This window comes from Petromyzon marinus, chromosome 78 (genome assembly GCF_048934315.1).
Source record: "Petromyzon marinus isolate PM22_M1 ecotype Great Lakes invasive population chromosome 78, UKy_Petmar_22M1.pri1.0, whole genome shotgun sequence".
In the NCBI taxonomy this organism is placed as follows: domain Eukaryota; kingdom Metazoa; phylum Chordata; class Hyperoartia; order Petromyzontiformes; family Petromyzontidae; genus Petromyzon; species Petromyzon marinus.
The window spans coordinates 3,840,454-3,857,460 of NC_133744.1; the positions used below are offsets into that span (position 1 = coordinate 3,840,454).

General features: G+C 59.7%; 1 protein-coding gene across 1 annotated transcript in view; it reads right to left on the reverse strand.

The window, feature by feature from the left end:
- The window catches only part of LOC116958462 (uncharacterized), a 46,189-nt gene extending 33,021 nt beyond the window's left edge, over positions 1-13,168 (reverse strand). Inside the window, 4 exon segments of the mRNA XM_076056850.1 lie at positions 2,984-3,370; positions 6,087-7,454; positions 8,911-10,402; positions 12,270-13,168. Coding sequence (XP_075912965.1) covers positions 2,984-3,370; positions 6,087-7,454; positions 8,911-10,402; positions 12,270-12,947 — 3,925 coding nt within the window. The 5' untranslated portion in view covers positions 12,948-13,168.
- Positions 13,169-17,007: the final 3,839 nt, after the last annotated feature.

Here is a 17,007-nt window from a genome sequence, read left to right on the forward strand (position 1 = left end):
CCGCACCCAGGCATCGATCAGCCTCCCATTATATCTGTACCATATGGAGATTCCCCCGGTACAGCTATTGAAGGCTTCACGAACTACGTGGTCAAAATAGATGTTAAATAATGTGGGAGCCAGAGGACATCCCTGTCGCACCCCAAGGTGTACAGGGAATGGCTCTGACTCCCGGCCACGTAGTTTTACCCGGGCCCGCTCACCATCATGAAGGTCCTGAATGATTGTGAGCAGACGGTCAGGGACTCCAAAAGCACGAAGAACGACCCAGAGCCCAGGCCTACTGATGGTATCATAGGCCTTGACCAGGTCAATAAAGCAGAGATGTAGGTCTTGTTGGAATTCCCTACACCTCTGCTGTAGCAGACGGACAGAATATATGGCATCTGTGCAGGACCGCCCTTTCCTGAAACCGCATTGGGGCTCCGCAAGCCTCTCCTCAGTGTGCCTGGCAAGGCGATGTTGAATAATCCTTGCCAGGACCTTTCCCGGCACACTGAGGAGTGAGATGCCCCTGTAGTTGTTACAGTCTGTGCGGTCCCCCTTCTTAAAAAGGGGGACCACCAGGGCATCCTTCCAATCCTGCGGAACCCGTTCAGTGGTCCAGACTGTTGTTATGATGTCATATAGGGCAGTCTGTGCACAAACACTGCCCTCCCTCAGCATTTCGCTTGGGAGATCATCTCTGCCCGCTGCCTTTCCTGGTCTCAGACTCCGGATCGCCTTCAGTACTTCCTCAACAGATGGCACCTCAGCCAGCCACTCACACTCACAGGGGGTGACTTCTTCCAATATTTGAGGCACCGCAGCCTCAGCAGGGTCAACCTCACTTTGTGCCAGGATGTTTTCCTGGCTGAGGGATTTTCCCTCCCCCAGGACCTCACAGAAATGCTCAGCAAATCTGCAAACCTGTTCCTGGGGGTCAGAGATTGGGTCACCGTTTTTTCCCCTAATGATGGTAATAGGTGTGGCGCTGCAGATTACTTTTTTGATGGAGTTAAATAGAGATTTGTGATCACGGGCCACTGAGGCAGACTCCATCTTCTCAGCAACCCGCGACCACCACCCATCCTTGCAGCGCCTCACGGCTCTCCGAACCTCCGAGCGAAGGCTGCGGTAAGCCTCCTCATTCTCTGACGTGGGATTCTGTAGCCGATGACAGTGGGCCTGTCGCTTTTTCTCAACCATCCTGAACACCTCCTCTGTCAGCCAGGGTCTCTGGGGAGGTCTGGATCGCGTACCCAAAGCAGCCATTGGCAGCTGCATGAGTCACAGTCCAAAACCTCGCCCATTTACCCTCGACATCAGGAGTCGGGGACGATGCCAATCCCAGCCGCAAGCGATGATGAAATTCTCGCTTGCAACTTTCATCAGATAACTGAGACCAGGCCACTTTAGGTTGGAATGGGGTCCTGGGTGTACACCCACCACCGGAGTGGAAGAATGGCAGGCGCATCTTACAGATGACTAGTCGATGGTCAGAGGGCAGATCAGCTCCACGGTAGGTCCTGGTGTCAAGGACATGGGCTCGCATCCGCTGGTCCGTCACTATGTAGTCCAGCAGCTGTTCTTGCTTGGACCCGGCATGCATCCATGATGTTGTGTGGATGCGCCGATGCCGGAAGAGCGTGTTGGTAATTACAAGCCCATGGGCTGCACAAAAATCTAGCAGCCTCCTACCATTGTTATTGAGCTGATCAGGCCCATGCCCTCCAATCACTCCAGACCAGGTGCCAGTATCATGACCAACTCGGGCATTGAAGTCACCCAACATGATGACTCTATCCCGAGGGGCCACTTTAGCCAGCTCCTGTGACAGGAGGTCATAGAAGGCATCTGACTCATCGGCTTTGCCTGCATCCCTCCACGGATGTTCATCTTCGGTGGGGGCATAAGTAACCACGACCACCATTCCTCGCCTCCGGTTGATGGGAAGGCGAGCTCAAAGTAGCCTGGGGCTTACAGCTTCCCACACCTCACCGCCACGCTCCCACGCCCCCTTCATTCTTTTGTTCAAAAGAAGAGCCACACCCTGTTGTTTGGCAGTCTGCTGCCCCGAGTAGAGGACTGTCCACCCCTCATGGTGGCAGGAGCCAGAGCCGGTCCACCGGATCTCCTGAATGCCACACAGATCCAGGCGGTACTGGTCCAGCTCCCGACAGAGGAGTGGCAGCCTCTCCTCCGCAGTGAGCGTTCGAACATTCCACGTGGCCACCCGTAGTGGATTTTCGTTGTTTCTGAAGGAGCCCCGAGGGTAGATATTCAATCTCCTGGCTCCGCCAATTGGGGTTTGGCCAGGAGACGTCATAAACGCCTGGCCCCCCGGGGCCTCCGGCACAAGCTTATTAGTTACATATTTCAGTTTAACTCGTGGTTTAGTGGTAATTAATTGAAGGTGGAGGGGTTACCAGCCCCTCACACCCGTCCAGAGCCCCTATTTAGCCCCTGTGGTGGACACATATGCCATGAGGGGAGGAGCCAATCAAAATTGGACCTCCCCCCACAGCACTGTCCACGACAGAGTTGCCCGTCCGGCACCGCGAGGAGGTGGGGGGTTGTTTTGCCGGACACACACACAGAGACACACAACCAGACGCACAACCACACAGACACACACAGAGACACACAGACTCACCACCACACAGAGACACACACAGACTCACCACACAGACTCACCACCACACAGACTCACCACCACACAGACACACACACACACAGACTCACCACCACACAGAGACACACACAGACTCACCACACAGACTCACCACCACACAGACTCACCACCACACAGACACACACACACACACAGACTCACCACCACACAGAGACACACACAGACTCACCACACAGACTCACCACCACACAGACTCACCACCACACAGACACACACACACACAGACTCATCACCACACAGAGACACACACAGACTCACCACACAGACTCACCACCACACAGACACACACAGACACACACACAGACTCACCTCCTTCGCCAACGGCGACGCTCGCATCCAGCACACAACGTCCGCTCGGATTCCCAACGTCTCTGTCGCCGCCACCACCACCGCCACCACCGCCACCACCGCCACCACCGCCACCACCGCCACCGGACGTCAACAGCGGCTCGGCAGACGTCTGCGATGAAGCGACGGAGCGAACGCTCAGCTTCCTGCCCAGCTCGGGGAGCCTGGGCATACGTAGGGAGATCTTGCGGCTGACGCGCGGCGACTTGGCTCGAGTGGCGGTGGCGGTGGTGGCGGTGGTGGCGGTGGTGGTGGCGGTGGTGGTGGCGGTTGTTGTTGTTGATGTTGTTGTTGTTGTCGGATTCGCTCTGCGGTAAACGCCGGGGCTCGTGGGCGGAGATGCGCGGCCTGTGGACGGGGTGGTGGAGGGTTGTGGGTAGAGAGTGGGAGGGGGGGGGTTGTGGGTAGAGAGTGGAGTGGGGGGTTGTGGGTAGAGTGGAGTGGGGGGTTGTGGGTAGAGAGTGGGGGGGGGTTGTGGGTAGAGTGGAGTGGGGGATTGTGGGTAGAGAGTCGGGGATTGTGGGTAGAGAGGAGTGGGCGGGTTGTGGGTAGAGAGTCGGGGGTTGTGGGTAGAGAGTGGGGGGGGATTGTGGGTAGAGAGTGGGGGGTTGTGGGTAAAGAGTGGGGGGGGTTGTGGGTAGAGAGGAGCGGGGGGTTGTGGGTAGAGAGGAGTGGGGGGTTGTGGGTAGAGTGGAGTGGGGGGTTGTGGGTAGAGAGGAGTGGGGGGTTGTGGGTAGAGAGGAGTGGGGGGTTGTGGGTAGAGAGGAGTGGGGGGTTGTGGGTAGAGAGGAGTGGGGGGTTGTGGGTAGAGAGGAGTGGGGGGTTGTGGGTAGAGTGGAGTGGCGGGTTGTGGGTAGAGAGGAGTGGGGGATTGTGGGTAGAGAGTGGGCGGGTTGTGGGTAGAGAGGGTGGGGGGATTGTGGGTAGAGAGAGGGGGGTGGGGGGCATTGTGGGTAGACGGAACTGGGTGTTAGCACTGCACGCAACGGCCGCGGTGATGAACGCCCGTGACGGGTGGGTGGCTGTGAAATGTGTTAAGTGCGGGCGGCGTATCGTAGGAAGTAACGTGGAACACAGCGTGAGTGTGAACACAGCGTCAGTGTGAACACAGTGCCAGTGTGAACACAGCGTGAGTGTGAACACAGCGTCAGTGTGAACACAGTGCCAGTGTGAACACAGCGTGAGTGTGAACACAGCGTGAGTGTGAACACAGCGTGAGTGTGACGTGGAACACAGCGTGAGTGTGAACACAGCGTGAGTGTGAACACAGTGCCAGTGTGAACACAGCGTGAGTGTGAACACAGTGCCAGTGTGAACACAGCGTGAGTGTGACGTGGAACACACCGTGAGTGTGAACACAGTGTCAGTGTGAACACAGTGTCAGTGTGAACACAGCGTGAGTGTGACGTGGAACACAGCGTGAGTGTGACGTGGAACACAGCGTGAGTGTGAACACAGCGTGAGTGTGAACACAGCGTCAGTGTGAACACAGCGTCAGTGTGAACACAGTGTCAGTGTGAACACAGTGTGAGTGTGAACACAGCGTCAGTGTGAACACAGCGTGAGTGTGACGTGGAACACAGCGTCAGTGTGAACACAGCGTGAGTGTGAACACAGCGTCAGTGTGAACACAGCGTGAGTGTGAACACAGCGTCAGTGTGAACACAGTGTGAGTGTGAACACAGCGTCAGTGTGAACACACCGTCAGTGTGAACACAGCGTGAGTGTGACGTGGAACACAGCGTCAGTGTGAACACAGCGTCAGTGTGAACACAGCGTCAGTGTGAACACAGCGTGAGTGTGAACACAGCGTCAGTGTGAACACAGTGTGAGTGTGAACACAGCGTCAGTGTGAACACAGCGTCAGTGTGAACACAGCGTCAGTGTGAACACAGCGTCAGTGTGAACACAGCGTGAGTGTGAACACAGCGTGAGTGTGAACACCGTGTCAGTGTGAACACAGCGTCAGTGTGAGCACAGCGTGAGTGTGACGTGGAACACAGCGTGAGTGTGACGTGCAACACAGCGTGAGTGTGAACACAGCGTCAGTGTGAACACAGCGTGAGTGTGACGTGGAACACAGCGTCAGTGTGAACACAGTGTCAGTGTGAACACAGCGTCAGTGTGAACACAGTGTCAGTGTGAACACAGTGTCAGTGTGAACACAGCGTGAGTGTGACGTGGAACACAGCGTGAGTGTGACGTGGAACACAGCGTGAGTGTGAACACAGTGTGAGTGTGAACACAGCGTCAGTGTGAACACAGCGTGAGTGTGAACACAGTGTCAGTGTGAACACAGTGTGAGTGTGAACACAGCGTCAGTGTGAACACAGTGTCAGTGTGAACACAGCGTCAGTGTGAACACAGCGTGAGTGTGAACACAGCGTCAGTGTGAACAGAGTGTCAGTGTGAACACAGCGTCAGTGTGAACACACCGTCAGTGTGAACACACCGTGAGTGTGAACACACCGTCAGTGTGAACACAGTGTCAGTGTGAACACACCGTCAGTGTGAACACACCGTGAGTGTGAACACACCGTCAGTGTGAACACACCGTCAGTGTGAACACACTGTGAGTGTGAACACACCGTGAGTGTGAACACACCGTGAGTGTGAACACACCGTCAGTGTTACGTGAAACACACCGTCAATGCAAACACAACAAACACACAGTATAATATATTGGCGTTGTCCTTGAACACTGCACATATTATCATAGTACGTGTTTTTTGTTTGCACTTTGACTGCAGGTAGTGTGGTTAATGCGGTAAACATGAATCCTGGTGAAAAAAAAACAGGTTTCAGTATTGTTGCCAGAAAAAAGGGGAGAAAAACCCCACCACCACCATCATTATTATTACTACTACTACAAGTTAAATTTCGATTCACCTGATGAAGGCCGCTTGTGTTGTGGCCGAAACGTCGTGAGAATATTATCGCGTTAATTTTATTCTATCAATTCGTTACTTTACTCTCATTCTACGTGGTGGTGACTTCACCGAAAGAACCAAAGAAGGCTACTGCAAGTTGCAAGAAAAAAAAATAAGTCGTCGCGTAGGGGCACCGTTGGTCGCCTCTCCCGAGGGCACCGTCGTTCCCAAGGACCCCGGAGGCTCCGTCTCCGGGATGGGGTTGTACCAGATCTCCGCCTCGTCTACCGGTGGCACCGCCGCCGTCCCCGGCGATGTCGCCGGCTCGCCAAAGTCTCCACCCGCCTCCTCCTCCCGCTCCTCCCGCTCCTCCCCCGGGGAGAGACGGGACGTGGGAGACGCCGGAGGAGGGGAGGCTGGAGGTGGTGGTGGTGGTGGTGATAGTCGTGGCGATGGTGGCGATGCTGGAGGTGGTGGTGGTGGTGATAGTCGTGGCGATGGTGGCGATGCTGGAGGTGGTGGTGGTGGTGGTGATAGTCGTGGCGATGGTGGCGGAGGTGTTGGTGGTGGTGGTGATAGTCGTGGCGATGGTGGCGATGCTGGAGGTGGTGGTGGTGGTGATAGTCGTGGCGATGGTGGCGATGCTGGAGGTGGTGGTGGAGGTGGTGGTGGTGGTGGTGATAGTCGTGGCGATGGTGGCGACGCTGGTGATGGCGATGGCATCATCGTCGTCGTCGTCATTATCATCCGCCGCCGCTGTTGCAGAGAGCAGGACGACGATTTGACGGCAGACGTTGACGATGTTGTTGACGATGGTGGTGGTGGTGGTGGTGATGACGATGGTGGTGGTGGTGATGTTGCTGGTGATGGTGGCGGCGATGGCATCGTCATCATCCGCCTCTGCTGCAGAGAGGTGGACGACGCCGGCGACGATTTGACGGCAGACGATGCTGATGCTGTCGTTGTTGTCGCTGTTGTTGTTGTTGATGATGTTGTTGTTGATGTTGTTGATGTTGTTGTTGATGTTGTTGATGTTGTTGTTGTTGTTGATGATGACGACGGAGGAGGTGGCGGCGGTGGCGGTGGCGACGACGTTCTGGCGGAAAGGCCCAGGGAGGGGGGCAATGTAGCGGACGATGTGGGCGACGAGGTGAACGAACGCGGAGCCTGTGGTGAGATGACGCGGTGGTGGTGGTGGTGGTGGTGGCGGTCGTGGTGGCGGTGGCGGTCGTGGTCGTGGTGGCGGTTGCCGGATGCCGACAACGGCACGGAGGAGGAAGCCGGCAACGTTGCAGAGGTCCGGCAGGCAGCGTGCCGCTGTACGGGAGGTGGCGGCTGTTGTTGTTGTGGTTGTTGTTGTTGTTGTTGTCGTGGCCGAGAGCCCGGTGAAGTAGCCGAGGAGAAGATGGCCGAAGCGCTGGACGGGTGCCCAGCCAGCGGGGAAGGTGAGGGAGGAGGTGTGGTGGCGGTGGTGGTGGCGGTGGTGGTGGTGGCGGTGGTGGTGGTGGTGGCGGTGGTGGTGGCGGTGGTGGCGTGGTGGAGGTGGTGACGCTCCGTTGGGTCTGGAGGGGGAGACGGGAGGGGAGACACGGGGGGGAGAGACACGGGGAGAGACACGGGACGGTTAGGGGAGAGACACGGGGAGAGACACGGGGACAGAGACACGGGACGGTTAGGGGAGAGACATGGGGAGAGACACGGGGAGAGACACGGGGACAGAGACATGGGACGGTTAGGGGAGAGACACGGGGAGAGACACGGGGAGAGACACGGGACGGTTAGGGGAGAGACACGGGGAGAGACACGGGGAGAGACACGGGGAGAGACACGGGACGGTTAGGGGAGAGACACGGGGAGAGACACGGGGACAGAGACACGGGACGGTTAGGGGAGAGACATGGGGAGAGACACGGGGAGAGACACGGGGACAGAGACATGGGACGGTTAGGGGAGAGACACGGGGAGAGACACGGGGAGAGACACGGGACGGTTAGGGGAGAGACACGGGGAGAGACACGGGGAGAGACACGGGGAGAGACACGGGACGGTTAGGGGAGAGACACGGGGAGAGACACGGGGACAGAGACACGGGACGGTTAGGGGAGAGACATGGGGAGAGACACGGGGAGAGACACGGGGACAGAGACATGGGACGGTTAGGGGAGAGACACGGGGAGAGACACGGGGAGAGACACGGGACGGTTAGGGGAGAGACACGGGGAGAGACACGGGGAGAGACACGGGGAGAGACACGGGACGGTTAGGGGAGAGACACGGGGAGAGACACGGGGACAGAGACACGGGACGGTTAGGGGAGAGACATGGGGAGAGACACGGGGAGAGACACGGGGACAGAGACATGGGACGGTTAGGGGAGAGACACGGGGAGAGACACGGGGAGAGACACGGGACGGTTAGGGGAGAGACACGGGGAGAGACACGGGGAGAGACACGGGGAGAGACACGGGACGGTTAGGGGAGAGACACGGGGAGAGACACGGGGACAGACACGGGGACAGAGACACGGGGAGAGACATGGGTAGAGACACGGGGAGAGACACGGGGAGAGACACGGGACGGTTAGGGGAGAGACACGGGGAGAGACACGGGGAGAGACACGGGGAGAGACACGGGGAGAGACACGGGACGGTTAGGGGAGAGACACGGGGAGAGACACTGGGACAAACACGGGGAGAGACACGGGGAGAGACACGGGGAGAGACACGGGACGGTTAGGGGAGAGACACGGGGAGAGACACGGGACGGTTAGGGGAGAGACACGGGGAGAGACACGGGACGGTTAGGGGAGAGACACGGGGAGAGACACGGGACGGTTAGGGGAGAGACACGGGGAGAGACACGGGGACAGAGAGACACGGGGACAGAGAGACACGGGGACAGAGAGACATGGGGGTTAAATGAAGGGGTCACGATTGACGGTGAATCTCAACAGGGGGTGCGCGCCTCTCACCTGCGACTTTAATCAGAGCGAGGTGGAATTCACCCCGGCTCACTCACCTCCGGGCTGAGCAGCGAGCTCCGAGCTGGGGCCCACGTTGACGACCCACGGCCCCAGCTCCGCGCTGGGGCCAGACGCCGCTCGCTCCGAGCTGGGGCCCACGTTGACGACCCGCGGCCCCAGCTCCGCGCTGGGGCCAGACGCCGCTCGCTCCGCGCTGGGGCCCACGTTGACGGCCCGCGTCCCCAGCTCCGCGCTGGGGCCCTTGTCAATAGTTCGGGCCTCCAGCTCCGCGCTGGGGCCCACGTTGACGACCCGGTTCTCCAGCTCCGCGCTGGGGCCAATGTTAATAGTCCGGGCCTCCAGCTCCGCGCTGGGGCCCTCTGTGTGCCTACCTGCACTGCTGTTGCCACAACTACCACCACTGCTACCACCACCGCTACCACTACCACCACAACCACCACCACTACTACAACCGCTACCACCACGACCACCGCTACCATTGCGACCACCGCTACAACCACAGCTACCACTACCACCGCCACTACGACCGCCACCGCCACTACCACCGCCACTACCACTACGACTACAGCTACCATTGCCGCAACCACTACAACCACAGCTACCACTACCACCACGACTACCACTACCACCGCCACTAGCACTACGACTACAGCTACCACTACCACCACGACTACCACCGCCACGACCACAACCACCGCCACTACCACTACGACTACAACCACAGCTACCACTACCACCACGACTACCACAACCACCGCCACTACCACTACAACCACAGCTACCACTACCACCACGACTACCACCGCCACGACCACAACCACCGCCACTACCACTACGACTACAGCTACCATTGCCGCTACCACTACAACCACAGCTACCACTACCACCACAGCTACCACTACCACCACGACTACCACCGCCACGACCACAACCACCGCCACTACCACTACGACTACAGCTACCATTGCCGCTACCACTACAACCACAGCTACCACTACCACCACCACTACCACCGCCACGACCACAACCACCGCCACTACACCCACAGCTACCACTACCACCACGACTACCACAACCACCGCCACTACCACCGCGACTACCACAACCACCGCCACTACACCCACGACTACCACCGCCACTACACCCACGACTACCACAACCACCGCCACTACACCCACGACTACCACAACCACCTCCACCGCCGCTAGCGCCACAACCACGGCCGCCGGCGGCGCCGCCGCCGCCGCGGGCGAACCCGCCGATGTCGGACGAAGCGAGCAGGAAGTTGAAGGCCTCCTCCAGCTGCCAGTGGAGGCAGCGGCTGGCGCCCGGCGATGGTACGGGCGGCGTGGAGACCCCGCAGGGCGAGGCCGGAGGGAGGCCGCCGCCACAGCCGCCGCCGCGAAGTGACGTCGCCTCCTCCTCCTCCTCCTCCTCCGTCTCGTCCTCCTCGTCCACGTCGTCCGCCTCGTCCGCGGTCATCGTCGTCGCCGCCGCCGCCGCCAAAGCCGCTGTCATCGCGGGGTTCTGGAGTCAGAGGCGTCAACGGCAGCGGGCGGTGACGTTGTGGCGTGACGCCGCCGCCGCTGCTGCCGCTGCTGCTCATGTCGCCACCACCACTACCACCACTACCACCACTACTACCACCACCACTACCATCACCACCACCACTACCACCACCAATACCACCACCACTACTACCACCACCACTACCATCACCACCACCACTACCACCACCAATACCACCACCACTACTACCACCACCACTACCATCACCACCACCACTACCACCACCAATACCACCACCACCACTACCACCACCACTACCACTACGACCACCACTACCACCACTACCACCACCGCTACCACCACCACTACCACCACCAATACCACCACTACCACCACCACTACCACCACCACTACCACCACCACTACTACCACCACTACCACCACTACCACTACCACCACCACCACTACCACCACCAATACCACCACCACTACCACCACCACCACTACCACCACCACCGCTACCACTACCACCACTACCACTACCACCACCACCGCTACCGCTACCACTACCACCACTACCACCACCACCACCACCGCCACCACCACCACTACCACCACCACTACCACTACCACCACCACTACTACCACCACTACTACCACCACCACTACCACCACCACTACCACCACTACCACTACCACCACCGCTACCACCACCACCACTACCACCACCGCTACCACCACCACTACCACACCACTACCACCACCACTACCACCACCACCACTACCACCACCACTACCACCTCCACAACTACCACCACCACTACTACCACACCACCACTACCATCACCACCACCACACCACCACTACCATCACCACCACCACACCACCACTACCACCACCACTACCTCCTCCACCACCACCACCACTACCACCACCAATACCACCACCACCACTACCACCACCACTACCACCTCCACAACTACCACCACCACTACTACCACACCACCACTACCATCACCACCACCACACCACCACTACCATCACCACCACCACACCACCACTACCACCACCACTACCTCCTCCACCACCACCACCACTACCACCACCAATACCACCACCACTACCACCACTACTACCACCACCACTACCGCCTCATCTACCACCACCACTACCACCACCACTACCCGTACCATCACTACCATCACCTCCACCACTACCACCACCACCACACCACCACTACCACAACCATCACTACCATCACCTCCACCACGACCACCACTCCCACCACTACCACCTCTACCACAACCATCACTACCATCACCTCCACCACGACCACCACTACCACCACTACTACCACATTTACCACCACCACTACCACACCACCACCACACTCCCACCACTACCACCATCACCTCAACCACTACCACCACCACTATTCACTACCAGTACCAACACGACTACCTCTACCACCAATTCCACCACTACCACACTACCACCACCACCACCACCTCCACCACTACAACCACCACTACCACACCACCAGCACTTCCACCACTACCACCACCAGCACTTCCACCACTACCACCACCAGCACTTCCACCACTACCACCACCAGCACTTCCACCACTACCACCACCAACCACCATCTCCACTCTTTACTATAACCACCACCTCCACCACTACTACAACCACCACCACCTCCACTACTACAACCACCACCACCTCCACCACTACTACAACCACCACCTCCACCACTACTACAACCACCACCACCGCCACTACCACTACCACCACCACCTCCACCCACCGCCACAACAACCACCACGACCACCTCCACCCACCACCTCCACCACAACAACAATCACCACCACCACCACCCTCTCACCTCGCCATTCCAATCTCCACCTCGCGGCGATTCCGCGCCCACCCGCGAGCCGCCACCGCCCGCGGAATCCAGGCAAGCGCGGGGGGCCCGAGTGTGAGCCCGGGGCCTAGTGGCGTCCCGCGGCGTTCCAGCGGCGGCACCGCCCGCCGCCGCCGCCCCCGAGCGAGCGCGCTCGGCGGCGGGATCCAGGCAAGCCCCGGGGGCCCGAGTGTGAGCTCGGGGCCTAGTGGCGTCCGGCGGCGTTCCAGCGGAGGCATCGCCCGCCGCCGACGCCGCCGCCGCCGAGTGACAGCGCTCGGCGGCGGGATCCAGGCAAGCCCCGGGGGCCCGAGTGTGAGCTCGGGGCCTAGTGGCGTCCGGCGGCGTTCCAGCGGAGGCATCGCCCGCCGCCGACGCCGCCGCCGCCGAGTGACAGCGCTCGGCGGCGGGATCCAGGCAAGCCCCGGGGGCCCGAGTGTGAGCTCGGGGCCTAGTGGCGTCCGGCGGCGTTCCAGCGGCCGCATCGCCTCCGCTGCCCTCTCCTCGTTCGTGACGATCTCCAGGCGCGGCAGCTGCTCCTGCTGCTGCTGCTGAGGGTGGTGGTGGTCGTGCAGCAGCAGCTGGAGGAGGAGGAGGAGGAGAATCTTTGCGTCGAACTTTTCTCAGGCGCGCCAAAGTTCGCCTGAGGGGATCGTTCATAGCGCCGCGGGGAGATGCGAAGGGGACGTGGGGAGAGACAAAGACGGCCTCGAGGTAGTGCTGGTGGGGAGAGACAAAGACGGCCTGGAGGTGGTGCTGGTGGGGAGAGACAAAGGCGGCCTCGAGGTGCTGGTGGTGGTGGTTGAGGCGGTTGAGGGGGTGGCCGCAGCCATTGGACTCGGGCGCATTCCTCGAATTCCTCCACCCCCCTCTCTACTCCTCTACCCCCACCCCTCTACCCCCTCTACCCCTCCCCTCTATCCCTCTACCCCCCCTACCCCCACCCCTCTATCCCTCTACCCCCACCTCTATCCCTCTACCCCCCCTACCCCCACCCCTCTACCCCCCCTACCCCCACCTCTATCCCTCTACCCCCCCTACCCCCACCCCTCTATCCCTCTACCCCTTCCCTCTATCCCTCTACCCCCCCTATCCCCACCTTTATCCCTCTACCCCCTCCACCCCCCCTCTACCCCCCTACCCCTCCCCTCTATCCCTTTACCCCCCCCCTCTACCCACCTACCCCTCCCCTCTATCCCTTTACCCCCCCTCTACCCCGCTCTACCCCCCCCCTCTACCCCCCCTCTACCCCTCTACCCCCCTCTACCCCTCCCTACCCCCCCTCTACCCCCCTCTATCCCTCTACCCCCCCTACCCCCACCCCTCTACCCCCCCCCTCTACCCCCCCTCTAACCCACCCCTCTATCCCTCTATCCCCACCTCTATCCCCCTCTACCCCTCCCCTCTACCCCCCCTCTATCCCTCTACCCCCCCTCTATCCCTCTACCCCCCTCTACCCCCCCTCTATCCCTCTACCCCCCTCTACCCCCCCTCTATCCCTCTACCCCCCCCCTCTATCCCTCTACCCCCCCCTATCCCTCTACCCCCCCTATCCCTCTACCCCCCCAATCCCTCTACCCTCCTCTACCCCCCCCCTCTATCCCTCTACCCCCCCTCTATCCCTCTACCCCCCTCCTATCCCTCTACCCCCCTCTACCCCCCCCCCTCTACCCCTCTCTACCCCCCCCCCATCCCTCTACCCCCCTCTACCCCCCCTCCTCCTCCCTCTACCCCCTTCTCTGCGGCATTCAGGAGGTCCGGTGGACTGGTTCTAGTATGAGTGTGTGTGGAGGAGAGGCTGCCACTCGTCTGTCTGGAGCTGGACTGGTACCGCATGGATCTCTGCGGCATTCAGGAGGTCCGGTGGACTGGTTCTAGTATGAGTGTGTGGAGGAGAGGCTGCCACTCGTCTGTCTGGAGCTGGACCGGTACCGCCTGGATCTCTACGGTATTCAGGAGGTCCGGTGGACTGATTCTAGTATGAGTGTGTGTGGAGGAGAGGCTGCCACTCGTCTGTCTGGAGCTGGACCGGTACCGCCTGGATCTCTGCGGTATTCAGGAGGTCCGGTGGACCGGTTCTAGTATGAGTGTGTGTGGAGGAGAGGCTGCCACTTGTCTGTCTGGAGCTGGACTGGTACTGCCTGGATCTCTGCGGTATTCAGGAGGTCCGGTGGACTGGTTCTAGTATGAGTGTGTGTGGAGGAGAGGCTGCCACTCCTATGTCTGGAGCTGGACCGGTACCGCCTGGATCTCTGCGGTATTCAGGAGGTCCGGTGGACCGGTTCTAGTATGAGTGTGTGTGGAGCAGAGGCTGCCACTTGTCTGTCTGGAGCTGGACTGGTACTGCCTGGATCTCTGCGGTATTCAGGAGGTCTGGTGGACTGGTTCTAGTATGAGTGTGTGTGGAGGAGAGGCTGCCACTCCTCTGTCTGGAGCTGGACCGGTACCGCCTGGATCTCTGAGCTATTCAGGAGGTCCGGTGGACTGGTTCTAGTATGAGTGTGTGTGGAGGAGAGGCTGCCACTCGTCTCTCTGGAGCTGGACCGGTACCGCCTGGATCTCTGCGGCATTCAGGAGGTCCGGTGGACTGGTTCTAGTATGAGTGTGTGTGGAGGAGACGCTGCCACTTGTCTGCCTGGAGCTCGACCGGTACCGCCTGGATATCTGCGGTATTCAGGAGGTCCGGTGGACTGGTCCTAGTATGAGTGTGTGTGGAGGAGAGGCTGCCACTCGTCTGTCTGGAGCTGGACCGGTACCGCCTGGATCTCTGCGGCATTTAGGACGTCCGGTGGACTGGTTCTAGTATGAGTGTGTGTGGAGGAGAGGCTGCCACTCGTCTGTCTGGAGCTGGACCGGTACCGCCTGGATCTCTGCGCTATTTAGGAGGTCCGGTGGACTGGTTCTAGTATGAGTGTGTGTGGAGGAGAGGCTGCCACTCGTCTGTCTGGAGCTGGACCGGTATCGCCTGGATCTCTGCGGCATTCAGGAGGTCCGGTGGACTGGTTCTAGTATGAGTGTGTGTGGAGGAGAGGCTGCCAATCGTCTGTCTGGAGCTGGACCGGTACCGCCTGGATCTCGGCGGTATTCAGGAGGTCCGGTGGACTGGTTCTAGTATGAGTGTGTGTGGAGGAGAGGCTGCCACTCGTCTGTCTGGAGCTGGACCGGTACCGCCTGGATCTCTGCGGCATTCAGGAGGTCCGGTGGACTGGTTCTAGTATGAGTGTGTGTGGAGGAGAGGCTGCCACTCGTCTGTCTGGAGCTGCACCGGTACCGCCTGGATCTCTGCGGCATTTAGGAGGTCCGGTGGACTGGTTCTAGTATGAGTGTGTGTGGAGGAGAGGCTGCCACTCGTCTGTCTGGAGCTGGACCGTTACCGCCTGGATCTCTGCGGTATTCAGGAGGTCCGGTGGACCGGTTCTAGTATGAGTGTGTGTGGAGCAGAGGCTGCCACTTGTCTGTCTGGAGCTGGACTGGTACTGCCTGGATCTCTGCGGTATTCAGGAGGTCCGGTGGACTGGTTCTAGTATGAGTGTGTGTGGAGGAGAGGCTGCCACTCTTCTGTCTGGAGCTTGACCGGTACCGCCTGGATCTCTGCGGGATTCAGGAGGTCCGGTCGATTGGTTCTAGTATGAGTGTGTGTGGAGGAGAGGCTGCCACTGCTCTGTCTGGAGCTTGACCGGTACCGCCTGGATCTCTGCTGCATTCAGGAGGTCAGGTGGACTGGTTCTAGTATGAGTGTGTGTGGAGGAGAGGCTGCCACTCCTCTGTCTGGAGCTGGACCGGTACCGCCTGGATCTCTGAGCTATTCAGGAGGTCTGGTGGACTGGTTCTAGTATGAGTGTGTGTGGAGGAGAGGCTGCCACTCGTCTCTCTGGAGCTGGACCGGTACCGCCTGGATCTCTGCGGCATTCAGGAGGTCCGGTGGACTGGTTCTAGTATGAGTGTGTGTGGAGGAGAGGCTGCCACTCATCTGTCTGGAGCTGGACCGGTACCGCCTGGATCTCTGCGCTATTCAGGAGGTCCGGTGGACTGGTTCTAGTATGAGTGTGTGTGGAGGAGAGGCTGGCACTCGTCTGTCTGGAGCTGGACCGGTAGCGCCTGGATCTCTGCGCTATTCAGGAGGTCTGGTGGACTGGTTCCAGTATGAGTGTGTGTGGAGGAGAGGCTGCCACTCGTCTGCCTGGAGCTGGACCGGTACCGCCTGGATCTCTGCGGCATTCAGGAGGTCCGGTGAACTGGTTCTAGTATGAGTGTGTGGAGGAGAGGCTGCCACTGCTCTGTCTGGCGCTTGACCGGTACCACCTGGATCTCTGCGGCATTCAGGAGGTCCAGTGGACTGGTTCTAGTATGAGTGTGTGTGGAGGAGAGGCTGCCCTCGTCTGTCTGGAGCTGGACCGGTACCGCCTGGATCTCTGCGGCATTCAGGAGGTCCGGTGGACTGGTTCTAGTAAGAGTGTGTTTGGAGGAGAGGCTGCCACTCGTCTGTCTGGAGCTGGACCGGTACCGCCTGGATCTCTGCGGCATTCAGGAGATCCGATGGACCTGGTTCTAATATGAGTGTGTGTGGAGGAGAGGCTACCACTCGTCTGTCTGGAGCTGGACCGTTACCGCCTGGATCTCTGCGGTATTCAGGAGGTCCTGTGGACCGGTTCTAGTATGAGTGTTTGTGGAGCAGAGGCTGCCACTCGTCTGTCTGGAGCTGGACCGGTACCGCCTGGAT